We start from the raw sequence: 22213 nt of genomic DNA on the forward strand, positions 1-22213 counted from the left end.
ACCTGTGTAATTATCTGTAAAGCTTGCTGCTTTTAAGACAAGCTGGCACTGCCAATGGGGAATAATGCCAGATATCTAGGCTCTATTTTTGGTGGGGTAAATAAGGGATCCCTAGAGTATCCTATGCATAAGAAACCAATGTATAAGAGAGAAAAGAGCCACATTTGAAGGCCCTACAAACACTATCCACTAGGTTCTCTAGGGATCTAGAGCAATGCCTCTAGCACTGTTGGGAGAACTTGTGCCAGAATTACAGGATGGGAGATGGGATACCCAGGTCTGTCATGTCAGGAGGGAGCCATTGACATAAGGATTCTGACACCATTTATATCATCAGAATCCATGTGCCTTGTGTATAGAAGGCACTTGAAAAATGAAACATACAGAATTTATTACAGAGAAGCTATTTTATCTCTAGCTCTGCATGAAAGATGATTTCAGCAACATTTCAATTTAAACATTATTCCTTTACAACAAAACTTAACATTGCATGGAGTTTGTTAAATCTCTATTCTACGTGTACATTAAGCCTAGATTTTATTATTCTAATAGTCTTGATAATTTTTTACCTACATCTTGCAGTAGAATATAGTGGAAAGGGCTGGATTTGGAATTGGAGACCCCAAGCTGAAATCCCAACTTCGTCCCTATCTGTGTGAAGTTGAACATATCCCTTCACCTCTATGGCCTTCGGCCTCCTCATCTGTAAAATGGAGTTTGGACTAAATGGCAGGTCCCTTGCCACTCTATATCTAGAAGCCTATGCTCCTACCTTTGACAAAAGACTCATAATTTCAGTGAAAGTTAAGATCCCATGTTGCTTGAAAAACAGCTAGTTTTCAGGACAAAATTAACATAGCATCAAAAAAAGTGACGCTAACATATTTAGGATTTGTTTATTTTCCAAGATTTACAGTACAAAATATGCAAAGTGTAAAATGTTTTAGTTTATTGGGAGAGGAGTGGAGGGTGGAACAAAACAAATTAGGACTTGAGGACCCAAAGTGAAACAATCTCAGGATGCTAGACTTTTATGTTCATCACAGACGCTAACATTTTGCTATTAATTTCACAACTATAAAAGATTTCATTTGATAAAATTTATGATTGCAATTAAAGTTACATGTGCAGATAGTTGCTGGTTAGTGTTGATTCATTTGTGTACACATTGAAAACAAAAATAGAACCCACTTAACTCCACACAGTCCATGTTGGAATTGCACAGTCAGGCTTTGCCATATCCAATGATCCAACGAAAGGTACAGTGGTTGTAAAATTCATTCCCAAGGAAGCGCCGGATTGAAGCTGTCTTTGCACAAAGGCTTGTGGACCTTTGGTTAGTAATTGCTTTTGCTGGTGCTGGATTCTAAAGGCTTTAGTACTCTGCCCATGGAGCAATGGCTACTGTCAGGTGCGGCCAAACTCATTCTGGCTCCTAGGTGGAAGCGGCTATTGAGACACCAAGTACGATGCAGTTGTTCTTAGCTATGGACTGAGGATCATGTTTCTTTTGCATGCTTCCTCCTCCCTACTACTCCAGAGTACCAAATGCAATTGTGCTTCTCTTGCCCATAAGGTATGCATGCACAAAAAGTTTAGCAGAAATGAAATTTTACTTCAAATGCACCACTGGGCATTTCTTTTTAGGCATACCACCATGAATCATTTTATAAACTGAATAAACTCTTCCTTGTTCCCCTTCCCCACTCCACCTACCAAACCTCCTTGGCAAAGAATGGTCTTAGACGTTATGAGTTGCCATGGCGAAAGACTTCATCACCAATGGCTGGCCTATTGGTGCCAAACTTCCTTTATTGGGCACAGCCCATGTGCTCTCCATTGAGACTCACAGGTTGCTGAGAGATCTGGAAGAATATCTCCAGCACTATTGGGAGGACCCCCAGTATCAGAATTATAGAGTTCCAAGGAATGAGCAGACATGACTGGAGGTAACCACATCCATGAGATCAAAGATCCATGGAAGTATTGGATTATCATCTTAACATTTCAGATTTTCACTTGAGGGGCCAGCATTGATGCATGCTCAATGTTCATTATTTCCTGAATAAAAACTACTAAAATTGAAATAGGGCCACCAAGTCTTTTTCATGTGGGTTACTGGAGTGGTTACTGGCACAGCTGTGATTCTGGGCCACTATTCACTCAACCAAAAAGAGCCACCCATGGGGGAAATGCCCTGAGCCCCCATTACCAATTCCCTGAGCCACACACAGCCCCTCCACCTCCACTTTAGGATGGAAGCTTTGATAGGCCGAGTGTTATTTTTAATAGAGTCTGATCAACTATAAGAATGCAGAAATAAACACACATCAATACACACTCCACACACAAGACCAAAGACGGTTATACATTCATTTCCTTTTCACACAGACATGTCTCCAGAAGGAGGAAAGGCCCCCTGGAAGGGAAAATGTTGAAGTCTGCTCCCATTTCTCCTCCAGTACTCAAGAAAAAGCTTCTTGTTTTTCTAAGGGCTGCTTGTGGTAAAAGAATGGACTAAGAAATGGAACATAATTAATGAAGTTCCTTGAATTTGTACAAGGGTAACTTTAGTTCATCTACAGATTATTAATTATTATTAATTCATTCACTTACCAAGCAATTCTGTAAGAGCCAGTTAACAAAAGTTCTCCAAAGTGAAGGGGGCATTTATAAATCTGGGAGGTCTTAAAAAGAATTTATCTGGTAGGCAAGTGATGACTAATCTGAAAGATTGGGGTTTGGGATGAGATATGGTGGTAGTAAAGAAGAAAGGTTAGCAAGAGGAAAAAAAAGCCTACACATTACATAAATCCCATTTTAGGCAGTAGTTTTAAACTCCTCCCTCATTTAAAAAAACTAGAAAAAAACCACCAAACACACAAATAACAACAAAGTACAGTATGCCTTCTAAAGAAGAGCAGAACTCACAAATTTGAGTTTGACCTCCTTTTCTGGTTGGGCCAAACCCGTGACATGGCAGTGGGAAGAAAGGGGAAGGGGACAGGATAACCTCAAAGCACTTGATTTATTGACAAAATAGGCAACAGAGAATTGAGGCTATGAATTCCAAATCTTTCATTCTGACTTCCTCTTCTGTTCTCTAAACAGGTATGAGATAACACCTTCAAGATACTCAGAGGAAATAAGAGATAGCATGACTTAGTGGATATACTATGGGACTTGAAGCCAGGAAGACTTGAATTCAAGTCCCACTTCAGACATGACTAGTTATATGACCCTAGGTAGGTCATGACCTTTCTACATCCCATTTTCCTTAACTATATGATGAAAATGGGTTGAACTCAATAGCCCCTAAGGTCCTTCCAGCTCTAGATGCCTAGTCACATCTACAAGGGCTCTTGGGAGAAGCATAAGGAACAGCAACATTCCTGTGTTTCCCTTCGCACTCAGCCAGGCCAGCTCAGCTCCCCATATTTATTTCTCCACCTCCAGGACATGGGGGAGAGGAATAACCTAGAAGTGCACCGGGGTGCAGAAAGGCACCAGGCTGACACCAAAGACCCAAGAGAGATGTTCTTCCTGCCTAAGAGGAGGGAGGAGATGGGGTAGCACTGTTGTCAGGAGAGGAGCAGCCCCAAGTTCGCTGTGGACAAAGAGCATTTAAAAACTCTTTAAGGGGAAACTCAGATCTGTAGCTCCCACTTTCAGATCCCCGTGATTAAGCCAAACCTTAGAAAATAGCGAGCAGGGACTTTAATGTCAATGCTTCCCTCTTTCCAGCCCTAGGAGGTTTCGACTGGGTTAAAAGCAGCTATTCTCTCCTGTTGGTTAAATAATGGAAGCTTTTTCTTCTTGCACAATTAATTTTCAGAATAATTATTGACTATTTTTGAATTAAAATACCAGCTACATGCATAGCACGTACACATCTTACTAGCAGCTAGATGGTGCCATAGTGCATTGGGCCTTGAATTCAAATGCAGCCTCAGACACTTACCAGCTGTGTGACCCTAGGCAAATCAATTAACCTCTCTGAGCCTTAGTTTCTTTATCTGTAAAATGGGGATACTAATAATACCTAACTCCCAGAGCTATTGTGAGGATCAAACAAGATATTTGTAAACAACTTTGCAAACTTTAGATCAATATAAATGCTATTAATATTATTATCTGCATCCAATTTCCCATGTGCCTTAGGTCAAAGGTCCAGGTCAAAGCTCATTACAACAAACTTACAAGCATTTTATCTGATAATTTTTCCAGTTGAAGATTGTTTCTTCGTTCATAAAGCACTTTACAAATCTTAAAAGCACTAGAGAAACATCAGCGATCATCCCACCGGGATTCTGTCACACTAATAAACAGGTATTGGATCACAGGAGTAGTAGTAGATGGTGTCTCATGGGCCACTCAGTCCAACCCATTTAAAGATGAAGAAACTGAAACCCAGAGAGGATGACCAGCCCAAGGTCAGACTGAGAATAAGTGGGAGAGTCAGGATTTGAACACAGGTCCTATTTCCATTGTCATTCTAATACACATCGACTTGTTCATCGTAATTTGGGGAGGGGGTAATTAAAAAAACATCCAAGTACTGGAACCATGGAGCACAGCCTCACTCGGCAATTTTCATGGTTCATAATGCAGGGTTCTGTTATAAGTTACGAAGTGTGACATTTCCCATAGTAAATGATTTAGGACAAGTCATCAACTTAATGTTTTATGGGAAGTAAGGAATGCTATACAGTAATAATAATCATTGTAATTTTTGGTCTCTGTTAATAATATTAATTTTGTTAGGGTCCCTGCAGCTAATTTTATTGGCCCCAAGTTTGCCCTCAGGGAATGGATTCCTATCCTACCTTGTTATCCATGGGAGAAATTTTGATTAGGCTTTAAATATTGGAAAATGGAAATGGAGGAATAGGAAGAAGTAGCAGGAAGCTCGGGAGGCATTATTTTGAGAACAAAATCATTGAGTGGCTTGTAAGTATCTCTCAAAGTGTAGTTGGAGAACGACTGAGAGAGTACACAAATACACAAAGGGAGACACAAATATGGATCCATGCATTCTTACCCATATGCACATATTCTCACCTATATCCCATAGATACCCGGATCCGTGCTGTGTTTCACATATACATTAGAATCACAGAAAGGAATATAGACACACTAGCAGACACAGACATTCAAACATAAGCATACTCGTTCTATCATGGAGACCTATCTACTATTCTCCTTGGGCTATTTTGCTGGGGAACCCTTTATCCAGCCCCAAATGGCCATGAAACTCATTCGCTCCATAGCTATATGGCAGATGTGTATGATAATCAGTTTGTACAGTAGGACAAAAATGACACGGACACACACATACACTCAGGGGTCACTGGTAGACAGAATAAGTACATTTTCCTTTTGTGAGAGAAGAACGTATGGCTGGATAGAGGCCTAATTGTGTCCATCACAAATACCATCACAGCCCAAATCTCTGTATAACAAAAAGGAATCTCAAACACAAGCCAATAGTCAGCAATACTTGATACCACAAAATTCTAGTCACACCAAAGAATGTGAGACATCCCCTTGCCATATATTATATACGGATTTGGCTTATATACACATTGGAGAATATAGATTATTAGTTCAGTAACAGGAATTGGGAGACCACTTGAGTGATCAGCAAAGCTATGGCAGAATAGAACTTGGAACTCAAAACTTAAATAAAACCCAAATGTTAAGAAAAAATGTTTTAACATGTAATTGGGGGAAAATAAAATGCTATATATCAAAAAAGGGATTTTAAATTAAAAAAAAACTATGACAGAATGCTTTCTGTTTTTCAATTTGAGCTAACAGGGACAGTGGAAAGAACTCCTTATTCTAAGAAGACTCGGAGTCTAATCTCAGCCCTACCACTGGCTACTAGCTGTGACCTTGGGAAAGTTCCTTACTCTAGGTTTCTTTTTTCATAGAATGTGGAAAATGGCCTAGAAGATCTTTATGGCTCCTTCCAGCTCTAAAAGTAAAGGATTCCATTTCTCTTGAGTTCCATTGTTCAACTTTCTAAAAAGCAAAGAAGGCTTTGGGTGCTCAGGGTAATACTAAGGAGGCTGAAAACACAGTAGGGCTGGTGCTTAAGAAGTATGCCATATTGTGACTTGTATACTAGAGACACATTTGATTTTGAGTGATCCCTTAATAAATCACCAGGGAGGAAAAACCAGATGTACATAATCTTTGTAAAGTCTGTGAGCGGTTTGTGCATTTATCTTTTGTAAACTTGAATGCTACAGCTAGTAGGTATGGCAGAAAGGAAGTAAAAATAGCATTTAAAGGCAATCTGAAACTTCTTTTAGCTGAACTGAAGACCCTTTACCTTCAAAATATATGTGTATATGTATGTATATACACACACGTATGCACACGTGTATGTGGTTACACATCTGCGTGTATATACACATGTATGTATACACGTGTGTATGTATATATGTATATATTTGTCACAGGGCACGACAGAAGGCTAAAATAAGAAAACTGTAACAGCTGTACTGTTTCAGAAAGTTGGCTTTGCAGTACCATATGCCAACTGCTTTCATTGTATCTATTCCCTAAATCCTAAGAGATACAAATATAGTATCCAATATAGTGCAAAAGAACTTCACTTTATCATATCCATGAGAAACTCAACCCAAGTTAGTCCTAAAAATCCAAGTTCCATTTTTAAAAAGTGTTTCTTCAGAGAAACAAATGATTTCCTATATATGGTCTGGATTCAAGGGGAAAATGAGTTTCTCAGTTTTAGTCTTTCCCAATAGTGCTGGAAATGCACAAATGATAGGGATTCTGCAGAGAGTGAAAATGAACTCATCTATCCTAAAGTTGGAGAAATTCAAATGAGAAATTGCACTAAGAGAGGGCGGAAAGATGGCCCAATTTAGCTAATGGGGCCAGGTTAGCTAAGAAAGGGCTGATAAAGAACAACACAAAGGAATTCTCTTTAAAGGCCAGGAGTTTTGTCTTGCTAGCATTCCCTTAAAGGGCACAGGATTCCATGGCCCTTTTAAAGGATATGTGTTTACTATCCAGCAGCTGCCCGTCTATTTTGTACTCAGTACTAGAACATACCTTTATGTACCAAGATCCCATTCCCATACCACAAAATATATTTCCTGAGAAGGTGACTGAGTATTTTAAGCAACTTCCAGTTCTGAGGAGATCTTGAGGGCAAAATCCCAAAGGTGAGCAGCACCACGTTTGAGTGATATGTATTTCCTACAAGCAGGAGGGTCCTAGGAGTTGAATAGTGGATTTTGACACTGAGCCAAGCCCCAGACTCTCCCTTTCCTCTTACCCTTTTTACTGCAGAACTAAAACAACACTGCCAACCCAAGAATGCAGTCTAATTTTCGGTAACTGGTGTCATACAAACCTCCAAAGACATTTTTTAAGGATACAAAAGGTACTGAGCAATCATAAAAACATACAAAACAGCGTTCTTAAATCGATGCACACTGACACCTAAATCATCTTAGACAATGTAATATAACAGTGGCCCCGAAAAACCTGGCTGTAAAACAATACTGAATGCTTTAAAGTAAAATTGTAAAAGTGGAAACACAGGAGCTGGAGACAAAAGATGCTTCTGCTCCAAGATGGCCCTGCCTGAGAGACACAGTGTTGAATAGCTTTGCACCCCCAGCAATGTCTTGACAGGGTCAGGCTTCTTTCAGCACCATGGCTGGTGATCCGCTAAAAACAGCTCCTCCAGTCACATAGCTGGGAAAAGAGCCCCTTGAAAACAAGTTACATGTGAGCAACATGTGAGCCCTCTCTGATAGCCCATCCCACCCCATCCCACCATGGAACTAGTTTAAAGACCACAAGAGGTGCCAAAATAACTCCCCTTCTCCATTGTAGTAAGTAGGAGGCAAAAAGCCACACAGTGAAGGTGGTCAGAAAATAAACAGGAAGTGATGTAGTTAGCTACCATTACAGTAGATATGGTTTGATCTTTCTTAGCAGGGCAACCTTGGAGGAAGGTTCTCTCTCTCTCTCACTCTCTCTGTCTCTCTCTCTCTCTCTCCCCCCCCCCCCCAAAGATGGATGACTCTCAGCCATACTTGCCCATCTCAAAACCTCAGCTTTACAATCTATAATTCCTGGTACACAGTAGGTGTTTTGTAATTGCTTGTTGAATTTGAATGGAATTCTCCTCTGTCGGTGGCCTATCTCAAAAGAAGTAGAGATGCAGGACTAATGGCAGGGAGATTTATGCGAGCATCTTCTAAGTAGCTATTATGAGTGTGTGCAAATCTACAATGAGTGCAGGTGAAGAGAGGCCATGGAGGCCCGTACTCAAAGGCTGAGGCTTCACCCTACTTATTCCTCGCAGCTCTAAGGAGAAGAGCCAGCAATAACAGCCTTAGACCAAGGGGTGCTCCCAAGCAAGATGGAAGCAGGGTTAAGTAAGACAAACAGAACAAAGTAGTTATCTTTGGGAAGTGAGGAGTGGGGGTGAGGGAAGGTGGGGAGGGGGTTTCAAACAATGCAAAAACCACAATCTGGTAGTGCACTTATTCACTGTGATTTCTTCGATGGATTTGAAGGCAGCAAAGATGAAAAAAGAAAGGCATTTTCTGTCATGGCCAATGGCCCACGATCATGAAGCAGTGCTGGAATTTTACATACAATACAGGCTGGGCAGACCAACTTCTTGTCTTTTCTGGGCCAGTCAGGGTCACTTCGTTCCAAGTGTGAACTCTGGGCCCTGTTGATTATACACCAGGAGTGTTACAGCAAGGAGAGGCGCTTCTCTAGGAACCTGTGGGTACATTAAGTGGACCCAGTGGGATGGAGGGTGGAGATGACAGGGAAGAGAACAGGGGGGAGGGGGTGACGAGGTGGGATTGAATGACACTGAAATAGAGGACTAGCTGCTATAAGGCAAGGTTCCCATGAACACGCCAATTTGGTTTACAGCTATCTATAAGACTCTGGCAAAAAGGTGAGAAGGCTTCTGTAGGAGGGTCAACTACTGGAGCCATGCCTCTTGTTGTCTCTCTTCAGGACAGGTGTCCCCTACCTTCTTCCAAATAAAGTGCAGATGGTCAAAGAATACTGGTCTGTCATCTGCCAGTTTCAGTCAGCATCGGAGAAACCAAAACCAGAGAAAAATCCCACAATATAATATATATATATATTTAAAAGCAACAAATATAAAACCTTTAAACTGATGTCTCAGATTGTAAGCGAAGGACAAATTTATGAGATTTGGGGTCTATGAACTCTTCTGAAAGCACGATGAATGGGATTTTCTTCACATTAATTACAAGGCTGAAGTCCAAGCACTTAAGTACAAAAACAACTCCATCCCTCAGTCCATTCGTGACAGCTTCTTCGCTAACGAGTGTCCATTGCTTAGAGAACCATCGATCCTTGTCATACTGAAGGGTTGGGCCGGCATTGAGGTAACGTTCAAGGAATGCCTGAAGAAAACAGAGGAAAAGTTCATCAGGAAAAGAGCAAATCTCTTCTCCAGACTGTTGTCTGGTTTTGTCTTTTTCGGTTCGACTGCAGTTTTTATCCCCAGGGACACCCGTATTCCCCCAATCAAATAAAACATTTCAATTAGAATCTTATCTTGTTGTTTCTCTACCAGTTCATTGGAACATAGTGGGGAGGGGGAGGGGCTGATCCAGAGCCATTCATTGCAGATTTCTTTACTCCCCTTTAATTTTTTTTTTTAAAGAAGGGCTTAGGTGATGAAATATCATGGTGGAATGATGGTGAGAGCTGGTGTGTGAGTACATGTTTACATGTTTGGGCAGATGCATGTTTTGATTTATGTGATGGAAGACAGTACTGTGGGTGGTTGGTTTGATGGATGGAGAGATGATGGAAAAAGAGAAAACCCTTAATAGCAAAGTTGAAGTCACATAGGATGAACTATCACAGAAGGTGTGGAATTTATACCAATGAGAAGTGTGTCCATACCAATAAAATCATGAATCTGTATATCTATCCTGCATATAGGTTCTTTCATAAACATATATACATATATATGTGTGTATGCATGCATGTATGTATGCACATATATACATACATGTGACTGCATGTAGGCACACACGTATTTCTGCACATGTAGGTATATATGTACATATTTCATATATATATGTGTATATCTGTATGCAGTATGTGTGTATGTGTGTGCATATTATATGCATACATATGCATGTATATATGAATATGTATGTATGTTTACATGTTGTTTCCCCCTTTAGATTTTAAGTTCCTTGAGGGCAGGGACTGTCTTTTGAGTCTTTTTGTATCCCCAGAGTGCATAGTGTCCAGTGCCTGGTACATAGTAGGCGTTTAATAAAGCTTTGCTGAGTGATCGCTTGACCCACTAAGTTTGCAGAAGCAACACGTATTAAGACGACAGCAAGGTGGCAGAGTAAATAGAGCACTGGGCCTGGAGTCAGGAAGACCTGAGTTTGAATCCTGCTTCACACACTTACTAGATGTGTGACCCTGGGCAACTCATTTAACTGCCTCAGTTTCCGCATCTGTAAAATGAGGATAATAATACTACATACCTCACGGGGTTGTGAGGACTAAATGAGTTAACATACATAAAATACTTTTTACGCCTTAAAGTGTCATAGAAATGACAGAATTATTATGAATGCTAGCTAAGGAAGGTTGGAAAGCACTGTCCTGTCCCACAGGTATGATGATACATCTTTTGGCATAAGAACAGCCAATATTTGCCAGGCTCTACCCTGGCACTCTTTATTAACGCCACAACACGAGTGACTTTAGGATTAATTAGAGATGAAGGAGTCTCAAGTTCACTGATCTGTCTCTAATTAAGGATGTTCCTAAATGGCATCATTACCCTCATTCCTGCTGTACCATCATCTGACTCTATTCTGACCGACACAGGACACTCTGTGGGGTAGAAAGTAGAAATGAATTACATGAAGGCCACCAAAACATTTTGCGTCATTTTGTTTGGGCCTGTTTTTGTTTGTTTTGTCCCCAGATCTCTTGGTAGGACTCTCAGATTATTTACAGTTGTATTCGAATCACTAGTCCTATGGCTTGTGAATAGTGAAGGCATTCCATCTTTGTATCCTCAACACACTGTAGTGTAGTGAATAGGGGAGCCATCTTCAAAGTCCAGGAGACCTGGGTTCAAGCCCCATCTATGCCATACACACCAGATGAATGACCCTGGGCAAATCAATTAATTCCTCAGTGGCCTAGGTCAAACTGTAAGTTATAGAACAGCTTCAGATCTATCCTAGAAGAGGGGGTTTCTTCACTAGCACTTTATCCTGATGACATGACATGTCTGAACCAAAAAGATGCCCCAGGACAGTTCAAAGTTAAGGAGAAGAGGCTTTGAGAGATGATGTATTTATGTAATTACTGAGATCTTTGGGGGATGGAGGGTGGAATCATTTTAAACCACCTTTTTAGAGAGATGGATGACTACTACCTAGGACCACAAAGAACTCCCAACTCCTTTGATATAAACATCTGGGGCAGCAAACTGTGCTCTCCCCCATAGACCTTAGGGAGGATTCTCCAGATATTATCAGTTGTGTTCAAATCACTATTCCCACAGCTTGTGACAGATGGAGAAGTTGTTCTTTTGTTCATCCCTTTTTTTAATTGGCAACTCTATTGTCTTAAGTTTCTACTCCATGAGAGCCAGCCCGTAGCCTACATCAGGGCAAGAGGAATGTGCCATCTTAGTATCTGAGGAATCTGAGGAGCAGAGTGTGCTCTATTGCCCCACTAAGGTCTAAAATACCACAATAACAGACATGACAAGGATATGGCGAAAGCCTTCTGGGCGCCGGAGAAGGGAAAGCGACCTCTTTAGGGCAGGGACATGGGGATCAGATCTTCAATGACCAAAACAAAGAACAACTTCGATAATGACAACCAGCAAAGATGTGCTAACAATAGTGAGAGGAAACTTCAAAAGATGAAGTGGAAAGGAAATAGAAGAGGAAACAAATGAGGAAGAACTTGATTTCTTTCCACATGAAGGAGTCAAAGAAAAAAGTTCCTCAGTGTTCTTCATAGTGAAGAGCTTCTCTCAGGCTTAGGTGTGCAGACATCAACCAAGTCAATAACACCTCTATATACAGGACTGTTAATTACAGAGACTCTTGCACCAAGCCTTCGTGTGCATTTCTTTAATTAGAGAGGTAGTCTGGCATAGTAGAGTAAAATCAGCTCTAAGAACCTAAGGTTCTGGGTTCAAATCTTACCTGTCACACTTACAATGCAACCTTTAAAAAGTCCCAACCTCCAGAGTCTTCAGTTCCCTTGCCTATAAAATTAAGGGGTCAGACTAGATGGTCTCTGAGGTCCTTTATAGTTCTAGATGTATGATTCTGAGATCCCATGATCCCCACTGACAAAAACATGCACATACTGAGATACACTCATACCCAGCATGCCAACAACACAGGGCTATCACAGCCAAACCAAGGCACTAAAGTTTCAATATAAAGGATGGATGGGTGGATGGACACCAAAGTGACTCTAGGCTGTAGTATCTTACCACACTTGAAACCAGACTTAAAAGACAGATTTGTTGTTTTAATGATGAGCATATTTCTCTTTTCCTCTTCCTCCTTTCCTCCCTTTGTCCCTCCTTTCTTTCTTGTTTAAGATTGGAGCTTTCTGTTTTGCTGAGGCTGAAAACACAGTGGCCAGTGAACAGTCCCTCTGCTAATTGGCTGTGGTAGTTCACTCCTCCTTAAGCAGCCTGATACCCAATTTCCCTTCCCTAGGGGCTAACCATATTTTTGTTATTTTGTTGTTGAGTTGTTTTTCAATTGAGCCTGACTCTTTGTGGCTGCATTTGGGGTTTTCTTGGCAAAGATCCTGAAGTAGTTGGCCATTTCCTTCTCCAGCTCATTTTACAGATGAGGAAACTGAGGCAAACAGGGTTAAGTGACTTGCCAAAGGTCACAAAGCTAGCTAGAGTTCAACTCAGGAAGATCAGTCTTCCTGACTAGACCTAGCACTCTATCTACTATGCCAACTAGCTGCCCTGCTCACCATATTAGTGCTAGACTTATTACAGACACTCAGTCAGTTTTAGCTTTATTATATCTCAGAACTCCCAAACTCAAGTGAGCCACCAGCCTCAGCATCCCCCGGTAGCAGAGTTTACAAGTGAGTGTGTGTGTGTGTGTGTGTGTGTGTGAGATATCACACCCAGCAACAACTTGTATTTTTTACTTACTTTGGTTTTGATGTTTTAACTGTCCCCACCATTTCAGAAAGGTGACAGAAATACATTGTATCATTACTAACTGCATTCTCTTCTCTGAGTGGAATGGAAGTTCTCTGAGGGCAAGAGCTGACTCTTCCTTTTTGGTGTTTGCACCAAAGCAGGCATTTAATAAATACTGGCTAAACTGAATCAAATTTTATTGACGGGGAAAACATAAGGTTACAAACAAAAGGGAAGCCAACCCAGCTGTTTGAGCAGCCAAGGGGTGGGAGCAAGAGAAGACCCAATGGCCCAGTACCTTGGGGGTCATGTTGTTGGTGATGCAGAAGGCCAGGTGCTGCAGGATGCTCTCCATGGTGTGATAATGCTGCTGCCGGGTGGTACGCAGGTACTTCTGCAGGGCCCGGGCCATGGACGGGAAGATGGCTTGGGCTGCCTCTCTGGGGTCCATCACTTCTCCAGGGACCTTCTGCTGCTCTTCTGCCTGGAGACGGCGGATATGAACGAAGGCCTCCTCCACTGCGACCACCAGCCTGCAGGAACACAGGAATCAATACATAACTTAAACAAGAACACCTCTAATTCTACAGGAAAACTGAGGTTATTTCCAGTCGCCACTTCTTCCTCTTTCATTCCTTAACCCCACCTCCTCGAACAGACACAAACGTTGGCTTCTGGCAGTCTCTTCAGCAAATAGCAAGATGTCATAGTGAATAAACCTCTGGGCCTGGAGTCAGGAAAACCTAAGTTCAAATCTGATCTCAGACATGGCCTAGCTGTGTGACCTTGGGCAAGTCATTTAACTCTGCCTCAGTTTCCTCCTCTGTGAAGTGGGGATAATAATAGCACCTACTTCCCAGAGTATTGTAAAACACTTAGCACAAGGTCTAAAACATAGCAAGCTCTATGTAAACATTAGTTATTATTATTATCATTACTGGCAGTCTCTTTAGCAAACAGCTAGGTGGCATAGTGAATAAAGCACTGGATCTGGAGTCAGGAAGACCTGAGTTCAAATCCTACCTTCAATACTTACTAGCTGGGTGGCCCTGAGTAAGTCACTTAACATCTGCCTGCCTCAGTTTCTTCATCTGTAAAATGCGGATAATTGTAACTCCTACCTGGCAGGGTTGTCACTAGGGTCAAATGAGATAACATTTACAAAGCGCTTTACAAACCTTGAAGCCCTATATAAAAGCTAGCCATTATTATAAATTATTATCATTATTAATTACTTACAGAAGAGAGCCCAAGAAATCTTCAACAGCAAGACTGCTGAGCTGGCTGCTACAACAGGGGCATGGATTAAGATTTAGAGAGGGGGAGGGACCTTCCAGGTCATCTAGTTCAACTTCTTCAACTCTCAGATGAGAAAACTGAGGTCCAAAGGCATTGAATGATTGGCCAACAAACTGCATGACTAGCAAGGGAATGAGCCATCATTGAACCCACCTCAGAAAAATATTCAGGAGAAGCGGGAGAGGCTGGAGAAGTGACCATGGAGCCAGTTCCAAGGAGTCACCCTGAGGTTCCAGGCTCTCCCCAGGCAGGCACAAGCCCACCTTTATTAGCTTGATTTATGCTCTCTGCTCCAGCCCAAATCAACTGCTCGCCATCCCCCAGAACACGCCTAAGGTTTCCCTTTGTACACACTGCTTTCTATAGCTGGACTGCCCTTCTCTTATCTCAACCTCTTAGATAGCTACCTATTTGTCAAAATCCAATGACCTGGGGCAGCTAGATGGCACAGGGATAGAAGACTGGCCCTAGAGTCAGGAGGACCCAACTTCAAATCCAGCCTCAGACACTTGACACTTACTAGCTGTGTGACGCTGGGCAAGTCACTTAGCCCCGACTGCTTAGCCAAAAAAAAAAAAAAAAGTGACCCCCCTCTCCCAGGATGCCCTCTGACCCTCTCAGTCAAGAATGAGTTTTTACCCCTCCCATAACCACCCTGCTGACATACTCTCCCTTTCAGATATTTCCACATATTTGTGACTTCAACAGTTCAACCCAGTTCAACCAGCATATGTTAAGCACCTACTCTGTGCCAAGAACTGTGCCAAGTATTAAGGATATGAAGGATGGCCTTAGGGAGGCTACATTCTAATCTGGTTGGGGGAGGGGGTACATGAACACAGGTAATAATACAAAACATAAATACAATTTAAATATAAATTTATATTAAACATTATATTAGACATAAAATATATTATATTTTAAATATTAAATATAAATACAAAATCTATCAGTGGGGCGGGGGCAAGAGGGAGTGCTAACAGCGTCAGGGATCAGGAAACGCCCCCTGAAGGAGGTGACACTTTTGTCTGGGAAAACAAGGAAAAGGTGAGGAGGAAGAGCATTCCAGGTGGAAGATGGAATGGTGGATGTGTTGCCAAAGAAGGGCTGGGAAACATTAAAAACACGCACACAAGTTCCTTAAACCTTGTATTTAAGGATGTGCTGGCCGGTTTCCCAGGGTCTAGGGAACAGAGAACAACAAAGATTTGTCAGAAATGAATTTGAGCTGCAAGGTCAGAGACAGCTGTGTCTAACAGCATCTTTTAAACCAGAGATAGTAGTGCATCCCAACATATCAAAATGTAGTTGGGAAATATTTAACAAAATAAATAAAAACACAATATAACAGGGATAATGTTAAAAATACACACACAAAAGGAAAAAAAAAAGTCCTCTGCTCCTACAGGAAAGGAACCTCAGAGTGAAAGCACTTTATCTTGCAGATGAGGAAATGGATGCCCAGGGAGTGAAGTTACTTAACCAAGGACATGGGGGTAGTAGAAGTCAAGGGTATCATTCGAATCCTGGTCCTTCGCTTACAAAGCCTGTGCTTTTCATGATGAATAATAGAGCTAAGGGGAGAAACAAAGCCGAGGAGAGAATATCTCTTTCTCTTCTTACTTTCATCCTCCCAACCTCCTCAGGGAAAAGCTGTCACATCAAATAACAGGAATTGGGAGAAGTAATGAGCCACTTCAGAAATGCAATCAAAAGGGGCCAGAGGAAGTAGAGACCCTGTCCACTCCCAAGATGAGGTGACTGCCAGATTGGAGGTTCCCCTCCCTTGAGGTAACACCACCAGCCAAGGGCTTGTGTGTCATGCTGGCTGTGCATGCTGTGAATAGTCTGAGAGTGACGGTCAGGAGCCTCAGACAGGACGTGCAAGCTGAAATCGAACTGGAGTCCTACAGGGAAGCCACAAAAGCTAGAGGGAAAACAGGGGTTGGCCTTTCATGATTCTTCTTCCCCCCCTTTCTTTCTGTTCTTTAGTCTTCCTTTCTCTTCCTGTTCTCTCTAGGTGTCTAAGCACTCTCCCTGACACCTCTTAACCCACCCTTCAGGCCACTATAGGCTCCTTTTTACCTTGGTTTTCCAGAAGTACCAAAAATATCAACATTTTCCTCCAAGAACTACCCATTAAAAACATGGAAAAATATTTTTACTCCTCTATCCTATCTTCTCCAAGGTACTTTCCCTAAAAGTTACAGCCTCCATTAGCCTCATTACAATCAGCTCATCCTTTCCCCCTTCCATATGTGCGTGTGTGTATGTATACACACATGTATGTATGTAGGCACGTATGTCACTTTTGACATGGTTACATTTTGTGAGTATTTAAAATTCACTAGAGTTCATTCTTCCCTATCCCCCACCCCCACTTATAATAGTTATCCAATATTTTGCATATTTGTCCCTGGGCTAAAAATTTCCCAAAGGCATCAGTATATAGCTTATTTTCTTGATACACAAATTTAGTGTAAATTTTGTTTTAAATTTTTTTTATTTTGATTACAAATTTACTATATATTTATCCCTGAGCTAAAAATTTCCCAAAGTCATCATTGTATTGTATATTCACTTGGTAAACAAATTTATTGTAAATTTTGTTTAAGATTTATTTTGTTTACCAATTTACTGTACATTTGTCCACAGGCTACAATTTCCCCAAGGTCCTGGGTTTATATTTTGTTTACTTGATAAACAAATTTACTGTAAATTTTATTTACTTGATAAATATGCGACCCCTTCCAAGGAAGAGTCCTCTGTGTGCAAGTTACAGGATACAATGTTCTAAGTTGCATTACGGCCAACATCAAAAACCCATGAGTTCATAAGACTCCTGAAATGTGATGTGTTCTAGAAGGGAGGCCGTATAACATTAGTCAGAAATGATGGAACAATGGAAGTAAAGGTATCCAAAAAAAGAGACTCCCTTGTTCTAATCCATCTAAAGAAGGGGAGAAGCCAAACAGAGGACGCTAGAATCTCAGAGACATAAGGAACCTCAAGCCATCTAGTCCAATCACTCCCTGGACAAGAATTCCCTCTACCAATATATCCTGTGAAGGATCAGCCAGCTGTTGCTTAAAGACATCTAATAAGGGCAAACCCATTACCTTCCAAGGGGTCCATGTTCCAATCCTGTACAGCTAATTGTTAGGAAGCATTTCCTTTATAACACCTACACCCAATTTCAATCTTCTGCTTGGGGACTTCCTCCTGATACTTCTAATTCTTTTCAATACGGCCAAGTAGAACAAATGTAATCCCTGTTTTCACATAACAACTCTTCAAAAGCTTGGAAAAAAAGCTTTTGTCCATATACATACCCTCTTCCCCAAGTCTTCCCTTTTCCAAGCTAAATCTCCCCAGTTCCCTTCAACCAATCCACATTTGGCATGAGCTGGAGGCACTTTCACCATTCTAATTACCCTTCTTTGAATTCTCTGCAATTTATCAACATCTTTCCTAAAACATAGTGCCAGTACAATTAAGAGTGATGTCATATGGTCCTTGAAAAACTCATGATCAAGGACTCCAGTGGAAAGACTGATAGATCTAGAATGAGAGAGAGGCCCTGGATTCAAATCCAGGCTGTGATGTTTACTACTTGTATGACCTCAGGGAAGCCACATTATCTCACGGAGCCTCAGACTGACCGAGATGATTTCTGCGGTCTCTTCTGGATACAAATCTATGAACAGATTCTTCAAAACCCAGAAGACACCACATTCACAAAACACCATTTCATTCAGGCTTGGGAACCAGTTTATTTCAGGAGACAAAATGTTAGTGTAAGTAGGGTTAATAATAGCAACAAGTGTCATCTGCACAGGCGCCTTAAGGTTTTCAAAGCACTTGAAACATACTGCCACTTTAATAAATGTTTATTACATGGAACTGAATTATCTCATTGAAAAAGAGGAAGGTGAGGGAGAGTCATGTACCTGGCTCTTCGTTTCTTTACTCGACGTTCATGTTCTGCTTCTTCATAATATAATTCATTGTGGCTAGAATCTCTGCGTCGAGCAGCAGCTGCTATCATAGCCCGAGACTGGCCTGCAGCATTGTTCCCTGGGCCTTCAAGGAAAAAGTGGTAGAAAAGCAACAGCTTTAATACTACAGATCTCCTGAACACAGGGCAAAAGAGAAGCTTCGAATTCTGTCAATACCCTCCACCCTATAAGAAACTTACTGGTACAGTTCTACATAAATCCCAAGGGAAGGATCCCAACTTAATACCCCACAGAGTGGAGCAGCCCCTAAATCTTTATCTAATATGCCCAGTTTAGGACAGGAAAGAAATTCTTAATAAAACCCCAACTGGATCAGTGAAAAGCGAAAAAGAATGGGATGAAGAATCCTAGACAATTAAAATGTTTGCCAAAAAAAAAAAAAAAAAAAAGGAGAGAGCGCTAAGGATGTTACTTACCATCCGTTATATAAAGTTTCAGTTTGGCCATAAGGGCAGCTGGAACATCACATTTCAGCAACAAAACAATGAGAGAGCATGAAAGGGAGGGGGAGAACAAGGACAGACAGAGAAAAAAGAATGTCAAGAGACATGGAGACACCAACCACACACAGGAAAATAAAAGTTATGCTGGAATGTGTCATGGCAGCCACGACTTTTAGGAAATATACCAACACCTCAAAGACATGCAAAAATGGTACCTATTAAGTAAAAAGATATGTAGCCCATGTATGAGTTGAACATCTGACACCCTCCCTTGTCTCTGTATCAAAATGCATCTAACTCTTCTTGTATATCACCTAATAGCAAATTATCCCGTTTTCGTAATATAATGTCTATTTCATGTTTATACTCTAAAAGGGAGCCTACAAAATTCACTCTCTAGCTTATCATCAGACTAAGAAATCAAATGGACATTTAAAAAGAAACAAAACAAAAATAAAGAATAAACTCCAATCTAACACTGTCCATATATCCTATCTTGTTGAGAGCATTAACCTCTTCTGGTACACATAGAGAGGGAGGTTCTATGCAAAGTCTTCCACCAACTCCTATGAGTTCATCTCCCAGAGAGAACTGACAAAGGCCTGGACTGCCCCAAATATGATGAGGAAGAAGTATTAACTAGTGAGATCAGTTGTGTTCACTGACTTAGATGGCTATGTGAACCTAAGTATTTCTCCAAACTTTCTAAAACATGCCCTTCCTAAGAAAGGCTTCCATTATAAGATATTCCCAGAAGAAGGTAGGAAACATAAGCCAGTGTCAATCTTTTTTTAATTTTTAAAAAGTGTTAAATTTTAATTTTGAAAATGGGCCAAACTCTCAGAGACATTCTTTGTGCAACACAGCCAAAATGTTAACCAACACTTCTTCAAAATAAATGTTTGCCTACACTTAAACTCATCTGAAATGAGAATGCCATAGAAGACAGACACCAAGAGATAGCGGAACCAAAATGACTCTAAGTTTTAAGCTCAACAGTTTCTTTTCCCCAATTTCCCTCCCTTCCCACCCCACATCCAACCTCAGAAACCATTTCCAGAAACATACCATCTACATTGTAGACTTTTAGGCCAGCCATGTGCTTAGCTGCTCGAGATTTGGAGGCTGTTAAGAGGGTTGGGTTATAGATGGTGAAATCTTTGTAGTAATTTTCCAGAACTACCAATGCTGCTCGCTGTATGCTGGGAAGAGAGAATAAAGTTAATTCAAACATTTTGCAAATGACCAGATATTTTGGGGTTTGCTTTGAAGACAAATTGGGCAAAAGGAAAAAAATCTCCTACTTTCTAAGTTGTTTTCTGTGATAAAATACCAGGGAGCTCGGCTAACATGCCATCACTCCACCACAAGGTCCACTGCTGCTTGTCGTTACCTGTAGAAGGCAAAGCTGTGGCACAATACAGAATAATAACAGTGATCTGGACAGTAGCCTGAGCTCCAGGTACTAATGACAGTTTTCCTCCAGAAGACTAGGTTTACAGTCAATTGTCTTCAGTATAGCCCAAAGGCTTTGATCCTAAGCAGAGGCAGGGTCAACAGTACCTCCGAACTGACCAACTCTCTTTGGTCCCATCTCCCCAACTCTGCATTGGCTGGAGGTGGAGGCTGGGGGCAGACAACCTAGGATCCATAAATTATTGGGAACAGGACAGAGACTGAGCTTTGTAACATGTTGAGCTGATTTAGAAATCTCTACATCTGAAATGAGATAATCTTTTTGAGGGCACAGATGACTACTTTTTATTTATCTGAACATGCAAGGTTCTCAATAAATATTTAGAAGATGGAACTTAACTAAGAGTAGCCAGTATTCACAGGACAATGAGGTAATTAGGTGGTTCACTGGGTACACTGCTGATCTAGGGTCAGAACAACCTGAGTTCAAATTTGGCCTCATATCCTTATGAGCTGTGTGACCTTGGGCAAGTCATTTAGCCTCTGTCTGCCTTAGTTTCCTCATCTGCAAAATCGGGAAAAACAATAGACACTACCTCCCAGGGTCCTTGTGAGGATAAAGTTGTAAAGCACTTGGCAAATCTTAAAGTGCTCCATAAATACTATCTATTACTTTTGTTGTTGCTGTCATTGTTATGGAAGGGTCTGATTGACAGCACGGAATTTATAATTTCAAAGTGTCATTAGATGCTTATAATCAAGAGTCCTCTACCAGAAGATCCCCACCTACTGGTAGATCTCAAAGTTGGTGACCACCATCATCACCACCCAGGGGAACACAGACAACAGTGCCCTCTTCCACCTTCAATCAATTTAATTTAAACAACATTTATTTAATGTTCATGATGTGCCATGGATACAAATGTGGGTAAGATAGTCCCTACCCTTAAGGAGCCTATGGTCACATAGAAGAAGAATACTTTCCCAGTGCCCAGCTCTGTTTGATGAGATCTCAGAGCTCATCCAGGCCAGCTAATTTTCTTGTTTTTCAGCTGTTTGACTCTTGTCCAACAACTCTTTGCAGCCCCATTTGGAGTTTTCTTTGGCAAAGATACTGGAATGGTTTGCCATTTCCTTCTCCAGCTCATTTTACAGGTAAGGAAACAGGGTAAAGTGACTTGCCCAGAGACACACAGTTAGTAATTGAGACCAGATTTGAACTCAGGAAGATGAGTCTTCCTGACTCAGGGCCCAGTACTCTATCGACTTTCTCACCATGCTGCCTTCCCCTACCTCCCAGTGCCCACCCTCACCAGCTAATTTTACACAAAAGGAAACAAGCCCAGAGAAATGAACTGATCTGGCCAAGGTAACACAGAAAGTTAAGCAGCACAGCAGAGACCCAAAATCAGGTCTTCCCACTTCAAATGCAACACTTTCCACTGAGCCATAAGAGCTTCACAGAAATGAAATGGGACAACTGCTCCTTGCAAAGTGGTGAGGGAATCGTTGTCTTCACAGGTGAGGACAAGCACCCAGAAGTCACGTTGGACCCTGCCCTCCCACTCTAGCGCTGATGGGACTTTCCTTCCTACTGAAAATTTTTTTCCCCATTACAGGAATGAAAATGCCAAGCAAAAGCAAATGTTTGGGCTGTCATTATTAGGTTCTTCATGTTATGATTTGTTTTTCAATACAAATGGGCCATGGATGAGAAAACTGCAGAAGTCAGAGAAACTGGACATCCTTCATCCTGAGAAGTGGAGGAGACAGCACCGAATCAACACCTCCTGGCATCTTTAGACACT

General features: G+C 41.3%; 1 protein-coding gene across 2 annotated transcripts in view; it reads right to left on the bottom strand.

The window, feature by feature from the left end:
* Positions 1–9141: 9141 nt before the first annotated feature.
* Positions 9142–22213, bottom strand: part of VANGL1 (VANGL planar cell polarity protein 1) — a 68345-nt gene continuing 55273 nt past the window's right edge. Inside the window, exons 5-9 of one of the 2 annotated variants that reach the window (XM_036765968.1) lie at positions 20058–20191; positions 18963–19001; positions 18478–18610; positions 13527–13761; positions 9142–9449 (exon numbers count right to left, since the gene is read on the bottom strand). In XM_036765968.1, the coding sequence (XP_036621863.1) occupies positions 9189–9449; positions 13527–13761; positions 18478–18610; positions 18963–19001; positions 20058–20191 (802 nt within the window). In that variant the 3' untranslated portion in view covers positions 9142–9188. The remainder of the gene's footprint in view (positions 9450–13526; positions 13762–18477; positions 18611–18962; positions 19002–20057; positions 20192–22213) is intronic. The other variant, XM_036765969.1, reaches the window with a different exon arrangement.

This window comes from Trichosurus vulpecula, chromosome 7, assembly GCF_011100635.1.
Source record: "Trichosurus vulpecula isolate mTriVul1 chromosome 7, mTriVul1.pri, whole genome shotgun sequence".
NCBI lineage: Eukaryota > Metazoa > Chordata > Mammalia > Diprotodontia > Phalangeridae > Trichosurus > Trichosurus vulpecula.